The sequence below is a fragment of the Patagioenas fasciata genome, chromosome 7 (genome assembly GCF_037038585.1).
Source record: "Patagioenas fasciata isolate bPatFas1 chromosome 7, bPatFas1.hap1, whole genome shotgun sequence".
In the NCBI taxonomy this organism is placed as follows: Eukaryota; Metazoa; Chordata; class Aves; order Columbiformes; family Columbidae; genus Patagioenas; species Patagioenas fasciata.
The window spans coordinates 31,650,840-31,674,512 of NC_092526.1; the positions used below are offsets into that span (position 1 = coordinate 31,650,840).

The 23,673-nt window shown below is 41.3% G+C and overlaps 1 protein-coding gene across 1 annotated transcript in view; it reads left to right on the plus strand.

Moving 5' to 3' along the window:
- The window catches only part of CPS1 (carbamoyl-phosphate synthase 1), a 99,199-nt gene that overhangs the window by 63,910 nt on the left and 11,616 nt on the right, over positions 1 to 23,673 (plus strand). The window contains exons 25-35 of the mRNA XM_065841098.2: positions 1,472 to 1,537; positions 2,078 to 2,141; positions 3,334 to 3,515; positions 9,233 to 9,427; positions 10,001 to 10,068; positions 12,220 to 12,295; positions 15,770 to 15,847; positions 16,871 to 16,978; positions 18,195 to 18,284; positions 19,672 to 19,842; positions 22,536 to 22,610. Coding sequence (XP_065697170.2) covers positions 1,472 to 1,537; positions 2,078 to 2,141; positions 3,334 to 3,515; positions 9,233 to 9,427; positions 10,001 to 10,068; positions 12,220 to 12,295; positions 15,770 to 15,847; positions 16,871 to 16,978; positions 18,195 to 18,284; positions 19,672 to 19,842; positions 22,536 to 22,610 — 1,173 coding nt within the window. The remainder of the gene's footprint in view (positions 1 to 1,471; positions 1,538 to 2,077; positions 2,142 to 3,333; positions 3,516 to 9,232; positions 9,428 to 10,000; positions 10,069 to 12,219; positions 12,296 to 15,769; positions 15,848 to 16,870; positions 16,979 to 18,194; positions 18,285 to 19,671; positions 19,843 to 22,535; positions 22,611 to 23,673) is intronic.

Sequence of the window (23,673 nt, forward strand, 5' to 3'; positions counted from 1 at the left end):
CCCCAAAGAGATACTCAGAATATTCTTGTTCATATTGTGTGTGGCTGAGGGGAAAATGCAACTCTCTGTCTTCAGGAGAAGGCTGAGAATGCTGGCCCACTGTGGTATGACCATAAGAAGTATAGTATGTCTTTTCTCTTGGTAGTAACTTTTTACAGGATAATACTTTATTTGAAGTATGCTATTGTTATACGTTCATTTGCTATTCATTGTGATAGCACAAGCAGAATGAGCTCATCTAGTATTCATGACAGTGTCACGAGTACTTTGCTAGGTGTTCTGCTGCTGCATTTAAGGTATGTTGGTATTAAATTGCCACCAGCTGTTTTTTGTCCTTAAAGGTGTGTGTTGGGGGGAAATAACCCAAACTGCTGAATGATTCTGAAAGAGCCCATCTGTATCCTCAGGCCCAATTCCAGGTGCCAAATCTCCTTCTGTTCCCCAGCTGCTGTTTTCCTTCCATGTCCTCACCTGGGCCACAGCAATGTGCCTGGTCTTGCACTGCGGCCTTTCAGCTGCATATGGCACTGTGGTGTGGGATCGATTTGTGTGCCAAGGTACCCTTAATAAGGTCATTCTGCTTAGGCCTGTATTTGTGCCTTCAAAGCATATGTTCTTCTTGAGCCATGTTGAAGTATTAGCAACAGTAATGAGCGGCAGAGACTTACATAGTGCTAATGACGTGAGGTCACGTTCTTTGTTATTCACAAGGACTTGGACAGCCAGTGGGGATTCCTGAAAATACTTGAAGAGTGGACAGATTTTTAAACGGTACAGCAAGTAAAAATTCATGTCAGGACTGCTTTAATACTGTTCCCTGATTGGTATTCTGTGTGGAAATGTTTCAGCTGTTAATTCAGGGAACTTCAGCAATCGCTGGTGACCTAGATGGACTCGTTACCATGTATAACGTGCAATAAGTAGTTGACACAAATAGTTTCTGAACAACCTAGTAGGCAAATTATTCTTCTGTGCTCCCTGGTGACTAATTACATAAGAAATTGTTGAAAACTACATATAAGGGGTGGTTGAATATCACTCTTGCTTTGTGTACCACTTAATTTTCAAAGCACGAGTTATATTGTAACATAAATATGTGGTACTTGCACTGCCGACTGCTGCTCGGCATAATCTTGAAGTGGTAATGTGTGCACATTTGTGTTCAGTGTGGGGGTAAGATGGGGTCAAGAGTGCAGTGTGAAGATCCCAGATGCTGCAGCTAAAGAGGACCCCAGACCTGGAGGAATGACGATCTGTGTAATTAACGCTGCCAGGCTAACAAGAGAATGAGGGCCTTGGCAAGAAGGGGTGGATGGGGAAAGTTCCTTTTGAGGAGAGGCGTGATGGGAAAATAACAGGACAGAAATAGGAGTAGAAAAGGAAAGAGGAAAAATAAAACCCTCAGAACACCTGCATGTATGAAAGATTTTGCACTGGCCAAGTCACAGTCCCTCCTCTTACTCCCATACAGATCGACACACTGGCGGCAGAATACCCAGCGGTGACTAATTACCTCTACCTCACATACAACGGGCAGGTAGGCACATTCGGAAACAAGTCTCATTGCTCTTGGCCCTAGGCTGCATTATTTCTGGAGATCTTGCAGGTGTCTTGGTCTCTAGCAGTTATTTTGGGTGGTGTTACATACAGTCCCCTTACAGTGGACCTGGAACTTTCTCTTGCTCAAATTCTGATCCAGTGCATTTACTGTGTTTTTCTGATCCTGTCCCATATGATCTGTACTTGTGTCCTCTGTGCACAGGTCAGGTGCTGGGAATTCAGAACTCCCGTTTCATTCATCTCATCCTAACATTCATTTTTCTGTGAAAATTCATTTTCCTTAGGCTGCTCAAATAGCCAAATCAGAGGTGCTGTGTCTCCTTTGGTTTAGGTGCACCACCACTAATTCCAGTAGGTTTGCACTTGACTTACACTGCAGTAAACAGTATCAGACTTGAGCCCTGAAGGATCAAACTGTTGGATACAGGCTGAGCACCAGAAACTGTTTATTCTGAAAAACATGGAGTTAGGTGCTGTGGAGTACAGATCCTAATGACTTTTCTCCCTCCCTTCTCAGGAACACGACGTAAAATTTGATGACTGTGGAGTGATGGTGTTGGGCTGTGGACCATATCACATAGGTAAATCTTTATTATAACTCCTCAGTTCTCCTTGCACCCTCGAGCCTTCTTTGGATATTCTTGTGGTTCATTTGTTCCTCTTCTGTTATGGTGACAAAACCCTCCAGAGCACAGTACACAGGACATCAATTCCTAACACAAGGTTTGCCTTTTATACTTGCTTGGAGACTTCATTTCACGCACTGGAAAAAACAGGAGAGTTTTATTACTTTTCACTTGTCACTTAGTTGTGATTTCCACAAAGTTTCAGGGAACTTTTAAAATCTTTTTGCATATGTTAAGGTCTTGAGAACATGATACCATGTATAGAAGTTTTTTGCTCCCACGCATATCTTACATGTTTACTGCCAGCTCATGACTATGTTGTTTATATACTATGCATTTTACTATTCTAAGTGTAGGTGACTGTGACAATATTTTGATATCTTCAGCTGCTTTTCTGTAAGCGTTTCTCTGTATGCTTGTTTTAAGCCCCCTCATATGATTATGCAACATAAGAGTTTCCTCCTGGCTATGAGTATTGGGTAGACAGGCTGTTGAATGCTCTATATGATGACTTTCACTTTTTCTTTTCATGGATCCTTCCAAATAGCTTACAATTATTGACAAGAAAAAAATTGCTTGTTATTCAGAAATATTTTTGCTCTGCATTTGACAAGTAGTGGTGTTGGTTTTTGAAAGCTGAAATTTAAAGCTGCATCCGTTTGTTTTGTTTGGCTGTATGGGTCATGTGCTGCACTCCTCTCGCCGTTTGTAGGATGCGTCTTTTTGAACCCAGTTTTCAGTCTGAATGTCAAGATGGGTGAAATCAGGAGGAACGCTCCATGATTATGTTTGTTTTCTGTCTCTTATGTTTATCTCAAAGTACATCAGTTAGGAGGTGGTAGTAGCTGGATGGGCAGCAAAAGCAGACATGAGTGTTTGTGAGCGCAGGATGACAGACGTGTTACAGGCCTGTCACTCCTCAGCAACTGAGCCAACTTACCTGTTGTGCTCAGAGGCTCACATTTGTGGATGATTAGTTTCCATGGGAAGACAATTAGATTCCTTGCTCTGAGCTGACAGAAGGCAGTGCTGGGTTTGTTTGTGTGTATTTTTTTTTTCTTTTTCAAGCTGGAGTGCTGAGAACGTCTGTTTATATTTTTGTCTCTGTGTCCTTCCTTTCCTTGCCCACTTCTCTGTCTCCTGGCAGGCAGCAGTGTGGAGTTTGACTGGTGTGCTGTCTCCAGCATCCGCACGCTGCGTCAGCTTGGCAACAAGACGGTTGTGGTGAATTGCAACCCAGAGACGGTGAGCACAGATTTTGATGAGTGTGACAGACTGTACTTTGAGGAGCTGTCTTTGGAAAGGATCTTGGACATCTACCAATATGAGGTAAAGCAAAGCAGAAGCGCAATAAAAAGCCATGAAGCAAACCAAACTTTTCAAAATTCATGTCACTAGCTTGCTTTGGCAGAGCAGCTGGGGGTGAGAGGGGAGAGCTTGCTAGCAAAAGCTGTTTGGTTTGGATCCCAATGTTACATTTTACACATCGTTGATGTTCCTAGCAGACTGCTCAATAATGAATGCCAAATAAATATTAAATTATTTTGCAAGATGCCATATTGTGCAATATTTACAAGCAGATTTAATTTGCTGCACAGTCATTTATTGCACAAATTGTTCTGTCCTTGTGGTTCTGAGCTTTAGCACTTAAGCAAATCCTTGACTTTAAGCACAAGTACTCCCCCTGAAGCAGTAGAACAAGTTATGTGCATAATGCTAACGTGTGCTCAAAAACTTAGTCTTTGCTCTGCAATACAGTCCAGCATCAGAAAAGGACGTTGGAATTGCTGTCAAACCAAAACATGTTCTGACTCCTGATCCAGACATTGTATTTCTCTATTAGGAGTTTTCAGGTGTTCAGAAGTGCTGATACTAAGAGGTGGAGAAGAGCCCCAGACAGATTTGGTGATGGGAGGATATGTAATGTAAATAGTTGGTCCCAATATGGAAAATTATTTCTAACTGGTAACACCCTCATCTTGGATGTGTAGCTGAAGCTTTCAAGGATGCTTACAGGAATGTGATCTCTCTTGAATTCAGTGCGAGTCGGCCATGTATTTTGCTGAAGCAACTTTGCAGAACCTAGGTCATGTTAAACTAATGGTTTTTTTCCTGGCTCTTTTTCCCAGTATGTGACCATTCGAGCTTGTCTCCTTAGTGAAGGGGTGCAAGTTTCCAAAATGGTTTTGTAACCTGGCTACATTTTAATCATTCCCAAATTCAGAACCAAGCAAAAGCACCTGAGAACTCAAGTCCCAGTTCCTAGGCTCTGTTCTTAAAGCATTTGCAAAATACTGTCTGGGACCATTTTTAGATTGCGTGTTTATGCTTTCCTATTTGTACATGTTGTTTTACCTCTTCTTTAAATTTTCATAAAACCAGAGACTGTTACTGGAAAACATAGACTTAGTGCAGGCCAAAAGACTCTGGAGGCTCTGGAGTCTTAAGGGCTGATTTTTGAATGCTTTAGGATTATCCGTGAGGCTCAGGTCTACAAGCATTGAACTCCTGTTTACTTAAGCAAAACTGAACTTCTGAACTGGGGCCATGAAGGAAACTGGTGTGACAGTTTGTCAGACAAATGACACTGATGGAACACAACATCTAATTACTACAGGATCAAAGAGAAGGTAGAGATAGGTGATGAGGGAGCAACTACTCATTTAAACATGTAGCACTAGTAATTACCAAGTTGGGTAAGAAAAATATGTGAAAAGCATAATGCATGCTTATTGAAACTTTCATCATCCTGTGTGTCATAGCAAGACTTGGTGAGTTTGATGGGAGGTGTGGCAGATCTTGAGGTTTAATATCAGCATCCTGTGGTATCCAGAGCTGAAGGGGAAGGACACTTTGGTGGCAGTTTCTCTGGCTCAGCTGGACTGTGCTCATGCTTCTGGGTGTGTTTTTAGCCTGTCCTCCTTGTGAAGTAAACCGAAAAAGTGATTGAGAGGGGGCAGGAAAGGAGGCTGCAGGAGCTGAGGCGGCAGGAATAAAAAGGGGGAGAAGAGACATGCTGGGGGCCTGCAGAGGGTTCTACTGCTCTGGCTGGGGTATGAAAACAACCAATTTGATGTTTGTTCTTGAGATGTTAAAGCCATCAGGGTCTGAGCCTAAACACCCCAAGATGCATAACAAATACTCAGCTGTTTTAGAACACTTTTCTTTAGTAGTGACAGAAGGGATTGGTATCATTATGCCTAATTTGCAAGTAGGGAAACTGAGTCTCTGAGGAGTAGAGAGGCTGCACAGAATCATGCGGAAGGACATAGACAGACCTGGGAACAGACTCCAGACCTCCAGCAGGGTGTAGTCTAAAATATATTATTTACTATATGTATTTTTTTTTTTTTTTAAATGAGTGAGCCAAATGCTAATATCCTGTTACCAGAAAACTTCCTCAAGCAGATGCAGTTGGAAGCCAATCACTAAGGAAACAATCAAGTTAAAAATTCAGGATCTGGTTCTGGGTTCCCTCACCAATCCTGCAGATAACCATCTCCTCCAGCTTCACATGCAAAGCATGAATAGTGCCATGATTTCAGTCTGAACTTTTAAACTCTCCTGCTCATTAGCCTCTTCTAGTGTCCCAATGTACAATGAACAGTGGCAAGTACTCTGAGAAGTGCTGGCAAACGGTATGTAAAACCGTCAGCAAACCATGGACACAATCCTTTGCCCTCAGCGGAGACGACACATCAGCTCCCTAAATGTTGTTAGGATTGGAAGCAAACCTTGGGAAACTACTAAGCTCAAATAAATAGGTGCACTGACTTGTCCTGGTTTTTCTGATCAGGCAAACTAGGCTACATTGAGGTGCAAGGTTACCAAGGCTCAGGCGGCTGGAACCTGCCCACCAAGAGCCACAGTCCTGTCCCAGGGAAGTACTGAGCTGTCCCTCTACTCTCTGTACCTCCTGTCCCCTTTTACCTCTCCAGTCAATGGTCACAGCTCCTCTGACTCACCAGAGACTGAGCTCTACACAACACAGCCATGCTTTGGAGAGAAATGTAATTTATTCTGAATGTATAAAGTTAGGTGGTAGTCTATGAGGACAAAAATTAAAAAAAAAATAAATAAAAATCCTTCCCTCAGATTTATTGGCTTTTTGTTTCCAGAGAAGATGTTGCCTTTTTCTTTTAATATCTATCTGCTAGAGGGCCTCTTTTGATTCTTTTTCAGTTTCTAGGATCATTCTGAAACAATTCATAAAACTAAAAGAGGCTCTTAGGTACAATTTTAATGGTCTAATTTGTTTTCAAACTCGGGGAAAAAGAAAACCCGACTCTTGCTAATGACATAAAAGCAAGGTAATAATAGAGAGAGTGATTTTTCTTATAAAGAGGAAAATAATTCTCTCTAGTCTTCTTTCAGTGGATTATGTGTGGCATACATTTTAAAGATATCTAATGGCAAGGATGTTATTAATTTGCTTTATAATTAAAATATGGCTGATGATAAAGTGATATGCAATGGGTTCCATGTCTGCCTGCCCATGTTTTTCAGCAGAGCAGTCCTGCTGCCCAGCAGGACAGGGGGCTGCTCCTTGGGTGAGAACCGACTTCGGGAAATAACAGCAAGTGTTTAAACGAAGAAGTAAGCAGCAGCTGGGTCTCGATTTATGGTTCTTTCTGAGTGAAAATGATTATATGATTCTTTGCTATCTGCTTGAATAAGCCATCTCCTCTGTCCCCTTGAGGCCGGAGTCCCTAATGCTGTTCCAACTTTGATGTAGGCAGTATTTGCATTTTAGAGGCTCAGTGAGTAGGACTGTTTTAAAGCAAGGAATAAGCAGCAGCTGAAAAGAAGCTGTTAGCTGGGACATTCCCCTTTTGGATATGTTGAGGATAGATTAAGACATCGGTTGACCTTGGCAGCAAAGCTAGATTGACTTGTTATCAAGCAGGAACCATTCCAAGCTGCAAGAAGAGGTTTGTTTATTCACTCACTGTCTGGGTCTCATCCATGTGGGATGATAAGAGCCCCAGGGACTAGGAATAAGTACTGTATTTTGGATGGGTCTGGAAGCAGTAAGGAACAGATTTTTCTTCTGAGCTGGGGATGGTGAGCTCTGATGTCATTAGACAACCCCATGTGGCCACAGAGTAGCCTCTGTTCTTGTTCCACCCTCTACTAATGAGAGTTTTTTCACTCCCTGTCTTAAGGTCTTTCAGATGGTTGCTGTTGGCTGGCAGCAATATGTCATCCCATAAGTGACTGCATGGTGAAAGAAAAAAGTTATCTCCAGCACTGTATATTAGTGTGTTAAGTAAATAATAATCTTGTAGACCTTGGGATAATAACTGCTACTTAAATGCCTTTTTAGTAGATTTTTATTATGGTAGGAAATTATCCACCTTAATGTTGAGCAGGGTTTGTACTGGCATTTGTCATTGTTTTTTCTCAGTCACTTCGAGTCCATCCTGACGTCAGCTTACAGATCTGCCACTGTAAATCCCTTTACATCCCTCATTAAGAAGTTCCCCTTCCAGGAAGGCCAGTGGGTCTAACCTTCCTCAGGAAAAACACACTTGTTAATTAAAAGAACACCGATAACTCTGAAAGATAGAACCAAACCATGGATCACTTGATTTATGTTTCTCATTTATTAGTGGTGCGTAAAACTGTGTAAAACACGTGTGGTTTGGAAGAGCCTTTCACTGCAGCTGTACCATGTGCCTGATTCTCCTTCGGGCAAAGTTTCACCAGCTTTAATTTGGAAGTGAAGTGCCCATTATTTAATTACCCTCAATTATTACACAGTCTAAACATAATTCATATGCTCGTAATTGTTGCAGGTACTCTATGGCCTTTTTTTACTGTTGAAAATTTTCACACCAGGCTAGATTATACTTGAAAGCATTAAGAGTTCTATGTAAAAACAACAACCACCACCAACCAAACAAACAAAAAAAGCCAAACCTATATTTGCAGCTGAAGAAGGATGTGTGTTGATGTGTGTTTGCAAGTGAGCTGACCTGTCTCTTGTTATTTGCTGTTCATTATTTCCTCACTTAAAATGTTGTGGTTGCCCAGTGGCAGACATGAGATCTGCCATTGTGGCTGGAGGACGCTGTGCCACCTCCCCTGCCTCTCCACTTCCAGAACCGAAGTGCTTGCAAATAACCTGTATAGAAAGGAGCGCATGTGACAGTTTGACTGAAATACTTGTTGGTATCAAATGTGCTACCAGAACTGAGGAGCTAGTCAGGAGTAACAAGGATGAGTTAAAATAATGGGCCAGGTGTATCCAGAGTGATTCACCACCACAGGCTGTCTGATGGACTGGGCTCTGTTGATCTAGACTACCCTTTGCTTTGTACAGGCCAGCAAAAGGTCAGCCATAAACACACCTTAAAGACTGGCTTCTGGGGTAGGAAAGGTTGTTTGCTTAGCAAATAGCATGGGAGAGGCTGTTTTCTCAGAAGAGCTGGACCGAGAAAGGAAGAGGACCTAGAACATATTGTTTGTTCATGCTACCGCATCCAAAGGTTGTAGCAGGGGGCCAGGAGTGATGGTGCCCATGTCCACATATGTAGGAGATCACAGGAGGGAGACCTGACCCTACTGAAGGGAGTTTTGAGTTTCATTGTGAGGCATGAGGTTTTCCATAGCGCAGCGCCTTTCCTCTGCAAAACACAGGACCGTGTGTCAGCTCAGCACTTGTCATCACTGGGAAAGCAGAAGCACCTAAACATGACATGAAAACAAGGTAATAGTCTCTGGTTTTAGCGGAAGTTATAAAATCTTGGCTTCATGTCAACAGACGTGAACACTGCAGATTTCTTTGGTTTCCTGGGGGAATTTTATCTTAAGTTACTTTTGTCTGAGTGACATCAAGGAGGATATTGCTGTTTTAGAGATATTGCTACATGTCTGAATCACACTTTGGAGCCTGGGTGCCTTTGGATCAGCACAATTATGATCTGCCTTTGCTCACAGCAACCTGAAAAGTGATGCAATCTAAATATTGCATTCCTAATTATCACAGCTTTTAATGGTAAGCTGACTTGAATATGACTGCACTCCTTTCTCTCTGCCAACAGGGATGTAGCGGTTGCATTATTTCTGTAGGTGGGCAGATTCCCAATAACTTGGCAGTGCCACTGCACCAGAGCGGAGTGAAGATCCTCGGCACAAGTCCTTTGCAGATTAACCGAGCAGAAGATCGCTCCACGTTCTCAGCTGTTCTGGATGAGCTGCGTGTGGCCCAGGCTCCCTGGAAGGCAGTCAGCACACTGGTAAGTTGGGATGTGCATCTGGGAAATGATGAAGTGGCTGGGAATTGTTATGAGCATCTGCTTGGGGGGACTCACTTGCTGATACATTTCAAGATTCCAAAGACATTTGACAGTTTTTTATTGCTGATGGTGTAAAACTTTTTGACCCCTGTAAAGTGATGCTATAGCATCACTGGGAGAGGAGTGGAATCTGGAAGGGAACTGTCTTTAAATCACCTTTACACAACATGGGGTATATACCCAGCAGAAGTTAGCATTACTGACAGGCTAATCTAGTTTATCCTGCCGACCTTAAGCTATTCTGGCAGATAGAGATTGCAAAGAAACAGAGATGTGTTGGCACTGCTCTTTTTCCCTGGTGAAGCTCTATGGACAGGGAAGGTCTGAAGATGACAGCTCTGGAACAGAGAAGTCATGTATTATGTTCAGTCCAGGCTGTAGTCCCTGACTTTCCCCTCTTGCCCTCCGCAAGTCTAAGTGGCTAGTAAAGTGTAAATGCAATTAGAGTTGAAATTTTGGTGTGACTTCAAAATATTTTTGTGTTCACAGAATGTTCTTCCTCCCTTTCTTTAGAGAGATGCAGTTGAATTTGCAAGCTCTGTGAGTTACCCATGTTTGCTGAGGCCTTCCTATGTTCTGAGGTAAGGCTCAACCATCAGAGCTCATCAAGTTGGGGTTATGAACTACAAAAGCCTTTTGAGACAAGGGAGAGTGTGGAAAACACTACACTAGGTACATGTGGCATAAAGCTGCCCTTCTTAACAGGTGGGACAATACTCAAGCCAATAAGGGAAGCCAATGGATCCCTTATGTCCATCAGACAGAGATCAAAGGTAGAACATAATAATAACAGTATCTGTTTAGCTGCATTACCTTTTTCATCTCTCCACGCCAAAAACATGGACTATCTGCAATATTCCTTAAGATTCCTGAGACGACTACTTGTACAATTAAGCCAGAAGATTGTTTGTCACTAGGAAGAAAAACAGGGAACATGCTGAGACCATTTATTGGGGCTGGCATCTGTTTTCAGAAAACAGCAGCGCACCTTTTGAATTCAGCTTCTTATTTGCTAAGCTTCTCTGCTTACAGGCGTGTTTTATGTCCCTGCACTGTGGCAGCTGCTCCTCTTTAAATAGACGTTGTGCTGAGCCACAGATGTCCAACAGCTAGAATTCTTGAAGAAGTTACACCAGTGCATACACACAGCAAACTGGCGTGTTCTGAGTGATCACTCCTCTGCAAGGAGTTTCTTCATAGCTGGATGACTAGGCACGGAGAGGCACTTTGGGCACAATTTACAAGTGAAAAGAAATTCAAGACAAGATGCTTTTCATGTGAAAAAGAGACAAATACCAAAATGAAGAGGCATCATATCCATTTTCGGGGGAGCAAAAAAAATTATTCTTATTTAAAAAGAAGGAAAGGAGAAGGATTTGTTGTATGTTCAACCCTCAAGAAAATATCCTTTAAAAGTGACTGCTGAATGTGACTTTTCTACCCAATCTCTGAATCGTGCAGTGGGGCTATAAAGCAAAGTTAAAAACCAGAACTCAGATCAGGAGGATAAGTTAGAAACTGCTTCTGATGTCATTCTCCAGGTTTTTAGGGAACACTTTTAGCCTGTTGTTTCCATCCATATTAAATTCAGTATAGGCTATTTCCATGTAGGTATTTGCTAAAGGGTGCTTGGACAGTTTAAGGGGACTTCAGAGAGAAAGATGAAACTGCAGAATGTCAGACTTGAGGAAACAAAGTGAAAAGCCCTGGCACAGCACGTTGTCTGGCCTCTATTTGGACAACAGCAGCAGGTCCACAGCTAGACTTCATCCTTTGAACAGATGTGGCCTTTAATATTTGCCAGTTGCCTTTGAAAATTAAATGCGTTTCCCCACTAGTTATGTACTGTGGGTGCCTATTTGCATCCTTAGTGGTGCTGCTGACACAGGCCCATGGATTTAATTGAACTCTATTGATTTACATCAGCTGAAGAGGTAGTCCGGTAAGTATAACCACCTAGGTATTTGTGTCTATTTGTCTTAGGCTAAAGTGACTGATTTTTATGGGATAAATTCTTTATCCACTTTTCCCCAGAGCCTCTGTGGGCTTGCCCACCAAAGCAAAGGGGAAGCTGAGCGCCACTGGCAGAAATGACCGATGTAACATCTTTTTTTTTTTTTAAAGATTCTTGTGCTTAAAAGGGGCCTGAATCGCTGACTGTTCACCCATGGTCTCTCAGATCCCCCTCTCAGATACTAACAGCTGTATTTCAAAGTAGCTTTACAGCCCACTTTCATCTGCATTTACTCTGTCACAACCATCACCAGTGGCCTGGCCTGTACATTCCTCACTTCATTTGTCACAGATGAGCAATTGGCCTACAGCGAGCAAAGCATCTGTTTTGTCCTGAGCTCACAGCTAACCTGCACATATGGGGAAAGTCTGGGTCCTTAGGTGAGCTAGCTGGCTGAACAGGCATCTCCTCCAGCTTAGGGGAGCTGTAAAGTGTCAGAAAGGGGATTTGGCAGCAGTGCTAAGGCTACACAACCACAATTCTTGTTTTGATTCTTTGTTATGGTTCTGGAGGTCACCTGTCTTCTCTGGGAAGTATAATGGAGGTTCATGGGGCACCAGCTCTGCCTTTCTTTCAGCCAAGAGTGGAGCGAGTGGCTTGAGTCATATAGTCTGTCATATAAAGGTGATTGGCAACCCTGTGCTGTGGTGTCTAATACACTGATACCTCCCTTGAAGTCACAAGAGAAGCTGACCTGTTTTCTTTTTCGTTCTCACAGTGGGTCTGCCATGAATGTAGCATTCACTGAAGAGGAAATGAAGAAGTTCTTAGCAGAAGCCACCAGAGCCTCTCAGGTAACAGTCTTCATTCTGCTATTGCTTTTTATTTTTGTGTTTGCTGTATTTGTTTCACCTCTACTGTGTTTTCCATCCCTTTGTTTCTGTATTACATCTTCCTTGCTCTTTCTCTTCCTTGTTTGGAGAGGTGCCAGTGAAATTAGTTTGACCCCTCAGTTTGTTCTCTAATGAGCAGACCATGGGAACACATGCAAGCACCTTTCCTGAAACCACTGGAATACCTGAAAGGAGAAGGGCTGGCAGTAAACTCTTGTACCCAGGCATCCGTTTTTGACATATCAATTATACGAACAGGTGTAGCGTAGCGGGCTGGGACCCTTCCTGCACCATCCAAGCTTGCTAGTAGCAGGTTGTACCATCTAGCATAGAACTGATAGCATCTTTCACTCAGTTTCTGAACTGTTTTGCCTGTCTTCTTTGAACAAATTTAAACTTCATCTTGGTATCTTCTCTCTCACCAATGACTTTTTTTTTTAAACGCTTTTGAATGCAGGAACATTTGCAAGATTTTGCTATGACGTTTAACACTACGAATCATGTACTGAGTTCCATTTTCCTCTGATACAAAAGCAAGACTGCTGCCTGCTTAGTGTTAATCCAGTGGGATTATTGATCTGCAGAGTATGTAATGCAGAAGATGAAAGCTCTGGTTTCCTTTCTGAATGTTTTTCAAAAGCTAATTTGAAAAATTTTTTTAAAGTGTCTTTTTTTCTAGCAAAGGGAAGGATTTGGTCTAGTACTTTAGAAAAATCTGAGCAATTGCCCAAAGATATGAATGCTTCAGAAGATCAACTCAAAGCCTGAATTTCCTCTATGCCTTCTATCAGTGTTATTGTACAAGGGATGTTTGGAGAAATGAGAATATTGGAGGAGGAAAAAGTTAAATGATCAAAGTTGAATGAAGAACATACAGAATTTGAAGTCTGACATTTCAACAGTCTCTGAGTTTGGCCTTGCCTTTTGGTCTGTTTTCTTAGGGTTTTAGCACCCTTTTTTTTTTTTTCTTTTTTGGGTGATCAGTGTTCAGAACAGTCCTGAAGCGCCATAACCACTACTGTCATATACTGTCATAGGAATCTTGGAGTTAAAAATAAGTCAAAGAGGAACTCTCTGAAAACACGACTGGCTATGGAAGCCAGACACATTACTGCTTACTCAGGGGATTTCTTAGGTCATTAAACCACAAACAATAATAAAACCATGTAATTTTTTAAGTGTATGAGGCAAGTGGTGAAAGTTTAGCGTTTCAGCAAGAAGAGATGGAATGAAATAGAGAGACTTTGCAAGGTAATAGTATCCTGAAGGACAGGTTAGTGTGGAAGCAAGCAGAGCAGTTATTATCACCTTGGAACAAATTTAAAGGGTTTTTTGAAAGCAGGAGAGTACCATTGTTACTTCCATCAGAAGAAATCGTATAACTAATCCTCAGAAGACTAGAGGTCAGTCTGTGGTAGGAACCAGATTGTCAGCAATGCTCAGCCTCCCAGAACACCTGTCTTCTCTCTGTACTTCATCTTATGTACGCTGCTTTGTGTTTCCCCCCATGCTCACAGAAGCAGACAAGGCAGCAGCCTTAAGCCACATTCAGAGGGACAGGTCACTTTTTCTGCTGGATAGCTTTTTGGTGGCAGTGGGTGCCCTGTGGGAGGCTGAAGCTTAGGAAAGTGACCCTTGTTCAGCTTAACTTGTCTCAGCTTGATTGACTTAAGTTGAGCGAGGTTGTTCTTCGTTGCTGAGAGGTCTCGCCCTTTGTAGAGGATGCCCTGCTGGGACCTGAACTTATAGAGTCCTAGCAAAATGTGATGTATTCCTAAGGGAAAGAGTGGCTGTTTCCCATGGGATCCTTATGATGTCCAGTTCTGCTACACAAGTAAGGAACTGACGCTTGCTGCAGATGTGACCATTTGCATGCCACGAGTCTTTGGGTGCTCTGCCCCTGATCCTGCAGAGATTTACACTAGATTTACATGCTACATTTTTTTCTAGTGGAGTCAAACTGCTAAGGGAAGACTTCTTTCTTCATCCGTATTTTCATATTGACAAAAGCCATAGTATGGTTGGAGCTAAGTTAGCAGAAAACAAACTAGAACAAAATTACTGTATTCTGCTCCTAAATTAGGGAGGGTTTTTTAGCCTTATCAAGGCATTGTGGCCTGTGAGTACTTCCACAGAGGCTAGCAATATTAGCTGTGAACATACAACTGAATATGAGCATCTTTGTGGGACACACGTGCACTTCATTTTTTTTTTTTTTTTTCTGGTTACAAAGCCTTTCCTAATTCTACACTGAACAGAGCATCTGCAGATAGGGTGCCTGACCAGCATTGTTCTGTTGTTTTAGCTACTTTGCTGTTATGGTCTTGTGTCATTATAGCATTCATGTTGTCAGTAGCATTCAAAACTTCTTGTGTGGGTTGAGACAGATTGGAGTAAACAAGGTTGTATGCACATATAAAATCTTGTGGTGAAAAACTGCAGTAAGACAGAAAGTTACAGGACAGAAGCCACTAAATTTATGAAACAGTGTATGCTGTGACATTGTCCTTGCCTGTGAATTTACCCTTGCACTGATAAATGTAAGAAATTGTGTCTGGTAACTTTTGGAGTTGCTTTATATTTTTTCAAGAGGAGCCTTTTGAGCACACACAGACTGTCATTTATTCCATTTTATTCTCTAATAAATAACAGACAGTTAATAGTGGATGAGACAGGTAAAATGTTGAGACATAAAACTGGCCTGGAAGAATGTAGATTAGATTTTTAACTGTCTGTTGGAGCAGGTGGCTGGAAGAAGAGTGGGAAATGTGTGCTAACATCCTGGAAACAAGCAGGAAGAAGAGGAAGGAAAACCAGAAGACCATGTATTCCAATGAATGTACTGGGGGTCGAGGACAGGTTGTTCCTGGCCAGCTATAATTAGTGGGAACTTCTCCTTTGGGAGACTTAGGAGACGAGGCAGAGAAATGAGAAAGTAATGGATCTGTTGCCTAAAATATATGACTTTTAAAAAGAGCAAATGGCCACTGTACAAAGTCATCAAGTATGGCAAGAATCAACTACTTGAAGTAAGTCATCAGCGAGGTGACTTGGAGGCTTGAGAAGGAAGAATTGAAGATCTTGGAGGTAAGGAGCATCTTTAGGAGACAGGAGCAGAGATCACTGGATCGTAGATCATCTTTCTACCATGCTCTCACCTGAAAGGCCTTTGTGCTATTGCTGCAGATTTCCCTGTCATGGTGACATTATAAAGGACTCAAACTGATGCATCAGTGGCTTTAGGGAAATCATGCCAGGTTTCCTGCTATAATTTCTTTGTAAAGTTCACTTATCTGTGGAAATAAGGCTATTAATAGATTGGTCTTGTGAGATTCTGCTTCCAAAGCTTTTCCAGTGATGAATATTGGAACACTTGGATGTTCCCCAAATATTCTCAAATAAAAACTTAATTCTTTCTTCTTGTCTTGGTGACAGGATCATCCTGTGGTACTCACTAAATTTATTGAAGATGCCCGTGAGGTGGAAATGGATGCTGTAGCCAAGGCAGGAAGTGTAAGAACCTTGCTTTTCTTTAATATTAAACTATTTTTTTCCCTCTAGAATTGCACAGTTACAAAAATGTGTGCTTTGAATGATTTACTATACAGCCATAATTTCATGCTGAGACAAGTAAAGAAACAAGAAAAGATGAGCTCATCTTAGGTTCAAAAACATCATACTTGCAAAACTCAACCTACCTTATTGTATATATCTAAATAGTTCCTTTTCTAAGCATTGTTTAACCATGTGAATTAGAATATGATTTTTTACTGGGTACACAAATCACTGGCTTCACAAATGACTTTCATCACAATTGTATCAGCATGTGTTACAATATTACCACAGTTGTTTTATTATTACAACTTCACTTTGCATTTCATTACTAATCAAAGACAGTTCTTACCAAAAAAAAATCACAAGCTTCTTATTTAACAGAAGTATTCTGTTTTCAGTCTTCGTTTTTAACCAAGAGAAAAGTTGACTTTTTGGTATTGAAGCAGTGCACCTTGATGCATTTCATTCAATTTAAATCTTTAGGCCTCAGTTTCCTCTGCTCGCTTTTCTGCATGACTAAAACACCACAAAAGAGTGAGGAAAAAAAATAATGTACGGATGATTGTGTTAGGCTGTATTTGTTTCTACTGGGGAATGACAACTGTTTTGTGTTCATGGCAAGCAGAAGTTAGGGAGCTGGTTTAAAGCCTAACTAGCTTTTACCTTCTGAGTCAATATGTGTTGGAGAGAAGGAGGATGCCTTAGGATCTCCAGACTGCGGTAGGTTTTCATTATGTTCTCAGTTCGCTTTACTACAATATACTAACATGAACCCCTTGTTCATATGCCTTGTGTCTGCTCCAGGCCTGTTCTCCCCAAAATCTTGCATGATTCCCTTTTTTTTTCCCATCTGTATTGTCTTTTGGATACATCTCTGTTCAGGAGACTGTGCTGGGCTGTACTTAGCAGAGGGCATGGAGATGGGAGACAGCTCATGAGAGAGGGTGCGGTGACCAACTGCTCTCTCGTTGCTGTCTACAGGTGATCTCACATGCTATTTCAGAGCACGTGGAGGATGCAGGTGTTCACTCTGGAGATGCCACCCTCATGTTACCTGCACAGACTATTAGCCAAGGGGCCTTGGAGAAGGTAGGTGTTGCACTAGCACTGATAAGAGAAAAGAAAATAAGAGTTTGCATCCTCTTTCCCCTTTTGCTTGGGAGAACTCCATCATCAATGGAGAAATCAAATCACTAATGTTTTTTATAGGCTAGTATGAAATGTGCAAGTGTAGGATGTCATTGTGTCCCCTGTGGTTAGCTATCCTATACATAGGATATGTATCCCATTAATTTAAGCAATAGATATATGGACTTTCAGACCCACTTTCTTTTTTTTGTTGTTTCATTGATTTAGGACCAGCTTCCATAGCAGCAGAGGAGTGTCTGATCCATATGTATGCCACGGTTTACTTTCCACTTCCTCTTCTCTCACAATCCTTAAATGATTACATCAGGTGTATGACTTTCTAGCTTCCACCCTTTTCTGCAAAGGATATCAGGATGAACAAACCTCACCTAAACTTGACATTTTTCCCTTTCAAAAATAAACCTAGTGATACAGAGTTAATTATCAAAATGTGTTTTCTAAAAGAAATGTGCCGTCTCCTATTATATGATCCGGGAAAGGATTTACTTGGAAACTAATAAGAGCAGTAATGCAGTGGTCTGTGCTCCAACTCTACAAGACGGTCCAAGGCCTCGTTTCTGAAAATAGTAATCTTCTGAGGCAAAACCATTCAAACCCTTGTGCTGAAATGGCACATGATTTCTTGACAAACTTAGAAAATACAACTGTAGTGTTTTCTCCCAATTTGTTTCTGAGTATTTCTACTGACACACCTCCCACTGGTTTGTGGTGGGATAGGCATGTTGGTGAAAGCCTCTTGGGACACTTGTAAAACAAAGTAGATAATCTTAAATGACAAAACATTCATTATTTCACCAAGAAAGGTATAGAGGCTCCAGTGTGCAGTGTAGCAATTGCTACAGACAGGGCAGGCTTTTATTCTCTCTTTCTCTCTTTCCTTTGTTTTCTCAAACACACAAAGCCACATTTTTACTTCTGCCCTCAAATGGCGTTTTGCGCTCTACATTACCAGGCAAATTAAACATGTTTGCTTCTGAACGATAATGCTGTTGTGAAAATGAGGGCATAGACAAAAAATATGCTAGGGCAGAGAGATGGGACATTTAAAGGAATCCACATGAGGTGATTTATTGACATGATGCTGTCTATTTTGTGGGATTTAATTATTTGTTTTATGTATACATATGCACACATTTTTATTTATGTATTTTTGTAGGTGAAAGCTGCTACAAAAAAGATTGCAAAGGCCTTTGCCATCACTGGTCCATTCAACATTCAGTTTTTGGTGCGAGGCAATGATGTGTTGGTAAGAACTCTTTTAATTGTTGGAGGAATTCAGGCTCTGCTCTGGGTAGTGAGGTGCATGGCTCCTGCAGTCCCTGCCGTGAAAACTTGGTGGCAGTAGCCGCGGTGTGCTTCTAACCTGCCTTGCCTGACAATGTGTGGGTCACCCGTGCCACCCTGGTCATGCAGCTGTCCCTGCCATGCGGGAGGGAGCATCCTCCCCTCCCTATGCAGTGCAGCCACGGAGGGTGAGGTGAGCCTGGCTGTGTTGTCTCTCAGCAATAGCTTTGTTCCATTGTGGACTGTTGTCCTCCCCAAAATCATCAGCTTTGAATTAGATGGACAGCACTGGGACCTGCACCTCATCCTATGAGCTGAATATCTTTGCTTTTAGATCTCTAATATCCTTGCTCATCTTTAGCTATTTCAATCATTAAAATAAGCCTTCCAAGTCATCAGAAAGAAAGCAAGACAGTTTAAGTGTTTAAGTCTTTTATATAAGCCATTAAGATGGTTACCTAAATAGCGTGGTCATAGTAGCTATCAGTAACAGAAATACAGGAGATGTCTGACCCTTTATGGGTAACAGCTGGCTTTCTTTTGCTAATGGAAGAAGGTCAGAAGAATGTGAGTAGAGTATGACTGAGGAAATGGTGAATGGAAAGAAAACCTGACATGTATAGTAGAGATGCATTATTGGTGAATGATCCTATTTGGGCTATTAGTTGAGAAAAATGTACTTACCGTTCTTCACCTTTCTTCTGTTTCACAAGTAGTTATTCAGAAACTGCACAGAGGGACAGAATGGAGTTTTTCCTTCCTCGCTTTTCCTCAGCTGTGCTCACTTTTTCTCTGGATAGCACCTCTTTTCCATTCTGTCTTAAACCTGTTCTTATCCCCCTTCACTTCCCCTTCATTCTCACTTACAGCTATTCTTTTTCTATTGTTCTCTCTGGTGGCTTCTCAGCAGGATACAGAACTTCTTTGTTTCTTGCTTGGGTCACTGAATGACTTCAGCCTATAGATGAGGAAAGTCAAGAAGGATAGTCCAGTTATTCACAAAGTGCTATTACCATGGAAAAAGAACAAGGTGGGCTTCTAAAGATTGTACCTAATGCTAAATTTCCACACCTCTTGCACATTAACTTAGGGTATAGCGCAACATGTTTTCCAAAGTTCTAATTTTCAGACAATAGAGATGAAACAGCTGCAGAACACCAGACTCCTTGTATCTCAAGCTGGCCACTACACATCCCTCATCACTGTTTGTCATATCGAACATGATTTCTGTGCAGTCTGAAGAGCATCTCTGCCAGGAGGAGTAAGGACTGATTCCAGACATGTGAATCAATCTGTTTCTTCACCACAGAGTGCCTGACCCTGGTGTTTCTCTTTTTTAATCCCGTCAGGTGATAGAGTGCAACTTGCGGGCTTCACGCTCCTTCCCTTTTGTGTCGAAGACTCTGGGTGTGGACTTCATCGATGTAGCTACAAAAGTCATGATTGGAAAAGAGGTTAATGAGTCATCCCTCCCCACGCTGGAACATCCCATTATTCCCTCCAAATATGTTGGGATTAAGGTATAGTTTTCACAAGAGCACCAAAACCACCCACAACAGAGCCTGCACCTAACACATTAATAGGTGATTAGTACTTCAATGCCCAGAGAGAGCAATTTGCTCACTGGACAAAGGCCAAATTGACCTTTTGCAGCTTCTGTTAAGATGATGTACATTGGGAAAAAATGTACAGGGAAAAAAAAAAAATCAAATGAAAATTATCCAGTGATTATTGGCAAAATCAGTCTCTGATTATTTCTTTCTTCTGTCCTACTCTAAATCATATTTATGAACTGCATAATAAATATGCACTTGCTGAATTGAACACTGAAGTTCAGGCTGTTTTGTAATACTACTTAATATATGTGCAAACATGTACAGATTTGTGTTTTGAGTGCCCCCCAGATTTTATCTTCCAGAGCAGTGACATGGGCTGTTGAATGCATACAATCCCTTTATATGCACCACAAGTTAAAATGTGGGTGAAAGTCTTGGATCCTTTGATTTCACTGTGGCTGAGATTTTGCTTTTCATAATTACTAAGCTTATATAGCACCCAAGATACCAAAATGTACTGTAGGTATTTCTGAATGCTTAGTCAAACAAAAAAAATGAAGTTCCTCATCATAATGATCTGTAACACCAGTGCAGAAAGTACAGTGGATGAGAATTGTTTGTACAGAAACTTTCAAGATTTAATAACTTCCAAATCAAGTGAAAATTGAGGAAATGTAAAACACCTAACATCTTTCTACTAATAAAATATTGATACCTATTGTAACGCAAGCCAAATCTCTGACCCAGGGCAGCTCAGGTTATTGGCAAGCCAGTAAGTCTAGAAATAACTTTACATTTTATTTTGATGCCACAGATAAGCATTATCTGAAATTCTAATCTGAGACTTTTAAATTTTTTTAAGTCTTAATTTTTTATATACATTTCTATTATATAGACCAGGGGCTTCTTAACTGTTATTAGCTAAACTGTCAAGAGTTTTGTCTCTCCTGGGAATGCTGGCTACAGAGCAGAAAACCCAACTATGTTCTTGAAGACTTCACTACAAAGCCTTTTATACTGCTTGTGTTCTGTGTGGATTTACCCAATACAAGAAACCTGCTAATACCGTTGGAAATGCTGAACTTTGAAAAATATCCCAATTAAACCTGGTTCTCGTTATTCATGCATCATATTTTCTGTCCTCTTACGTTTTTATTGCTAGAAATATTTGCATGGAAATGGGATTTTGTTTCTTCAGCAGTTCTTAAATGCTCTGAAAAGAGAGTATGAAACTCTTTTCTTCTGTCTCAACGTAGCTGGTCCTTTGTGGATTTGGAGTCCCACTGCTTCAGCTTTAGTGACTGAAATTTTGTCTTGCTGTGTTTGCTTGCAGAGTGACACAAGTATCATGGCCTGACCAAGATTAAATCCTGGATAGAGCAGGACTGACTATGTTTTAAATAGGATTTATTTGCACTACCAGAGTCTGCTCCTGCGGATGCATTTTCATGTTCATGGCAGACGAAAGTTAGGGAGCTGGTGGAAAGCTTTGTTCCTTGTTGCCTTTCAGACAATATTTCTATTAAAAATAACGCACCTTGACTGCCATATCTCAGCTTGAGGCTGCAGGCTTGGCCACTGTAAAAATTTTCTCTTTACTTATAGAAGAGGCAAAACTGATCTAAAAGTCGTGAAGACACATGACTCTTTTTTGTGAAACCTTTCACAGTGAATTTCTGCTGTCACATTTTAGCTTGTCGTTGTTAGGTGTCATGAAACAGCAACTGTCCTGTCTGCAGTGTTACCCTCAGAGACTTCCAAGAACAGAATTATATCTTTGGATTTTAAAACAGATTATTTTTAAAGCAGCAAGGATGCTGTCTTTATGCAAATGCCATTAGTAGTTTAAGGGGTAGAGAAGCTCTATAGGAAATTGTTCCTTAACAGAAAATTTGTTCGATGTTTGCCCCATGTGGTCATTGGGTCTTTAACAGAGAGATTCTTTCTGCCCCATTTTTTTTAAAGTCAAATTAGACAAAAGAAGTCAGACCACAGTGACTGAAGTCTTCAGAGAATGATAGGGATCAGGAGTTTTAATATTTTCATACAAAAGGAAAAAAGTTATGGATTTGTATTTTGGGGGGAAGAGGGAAAATCTGAAAATCACTTGCAAATTTTCATCTGGTTTACTCCGAAAGAGTGTATTCTTATGGAATGGTTTGATTCCTGTGTATGAAAATTTTCTGTTGGAGAACAGTTTTCTCAGTAAAACTGTCTGGCTTCAGACAGTATCTCTCCATGTTTCATAAATTAGATCCTTCACAACCTTTCTGTTTTAAAATGTGTCCTAAAATAGACAGTGGGCTACCACAGATTAGCAATCTGCCATCGGAGTGTGAGCAAGCCTGCAAGAGTCAGAAGGATGATTTATTGGGGAAATACAAGTTTATTTGTTCCAATCCATCATCAAGATTTTAGTGCAACTCATTTGCCAAGTGCTCCTTTGCTTATCAGCTTTGACCAGTGCTTTTTTTTTTGGATTAATTCATATCTGTCTCTGTCACTTCCAAGTGTAGCTGAATGTTGGGTTTTTTGGTTGGTTTTGGTTTGTTTGTTTGTTTGTGGGTTGGTGTTTGTTGTTTGTTTGTTTGTTTTTTAAATGATCCATTAAATTTTCATTCTCTTTCTTCCTTCCCTCTCTCTCTTTCTCTCACCAGGCCCCAATGTTTTCTTGGTCCCGACTGAGAGGTGCTGACCCTGTTCTCCGATGTGAAATGGCCTCTACTGGGGAGGTATCTTTCAGATTTGCTTTTTTTTTTTTTTTTTTAAAAACCAAGTTGCCTTTAAACATCATGAATCTTTGAAAGTGATCTCATTACTGCCTGAATCATGATGGTATCTGTAGCTTCTTCAGAAAATTGAAAACATCTTTCTTAGCTGTAAAAAAAACACATTGTCCTGTAAAATCCAGTGTATTCAGCCACTGGATGTCCCTCTTTACCTGCATGTCAGCTCCCTGAGTTGGACCTGGTTGATGTGACAGCCTGAAATGAGTTTATCTGAGAGCCGTCGGGTTCTGGGAGGTTCTCAGTGCATCAGTCCATTTTATGAATCACCTGCTTCTAGACAGATAAGCACTTACAACTTTCAAAACCCCCCACTGGCACATTCCAGAACAGCAATATTGAGACTTCAGGCCATGAGTGTTTGGTCTTGGAACATGCTAGTTACTTAAAGGCAGCAAATATATGTGGTGATGGTTTTTTTTTTGTTGCCTAGTAACCATGAAGCTGTGTCCCAAGGTGCAAAAGGCAAGAAAGAGTGAATAAAATGTGCTGGCTGCAGTGTTGGCCCTCAGTTGGATGAGGAGGAGACAGAGCTCCCTTCCCCTCTTGCTTTGCATCTGGGCTGGGAGATGCTTCTGAAATGTCCCTTGGTTATGCATGGCACACTGTAAAGGCACAAAGCTGTTCTCCCTGCGCAGGCTCGGCACTCATGGGAGCCCTCACCAAGGGGAACAGGTTTCCATCTGCATCACTTGAAGAGATATTAACTCATCTAGAACAAAAGGGTTTGCTCATGAGTTATTGCTGAGCTGTCAATGGCTTCCACAGATATACGGAAGCCATCTGTAATCTTGCTCATTCTGTTACTTCTAGAAAAGAGTTGCAGTAGCAAGAAACTTATTCTGGGCTAGACAGCCCGCTTGGGAAGCGATTGAATACTGACACAGTTAGATTAGGCTTACCAGTGCTCTACCATAGCTAGGCAGGTGGCAGAGCCGGGGATGCTGCATTTGATATGAACGTGCGTATGTCTACGTGAGCTGTTTTCACGAGAAACGACTTATGTTAG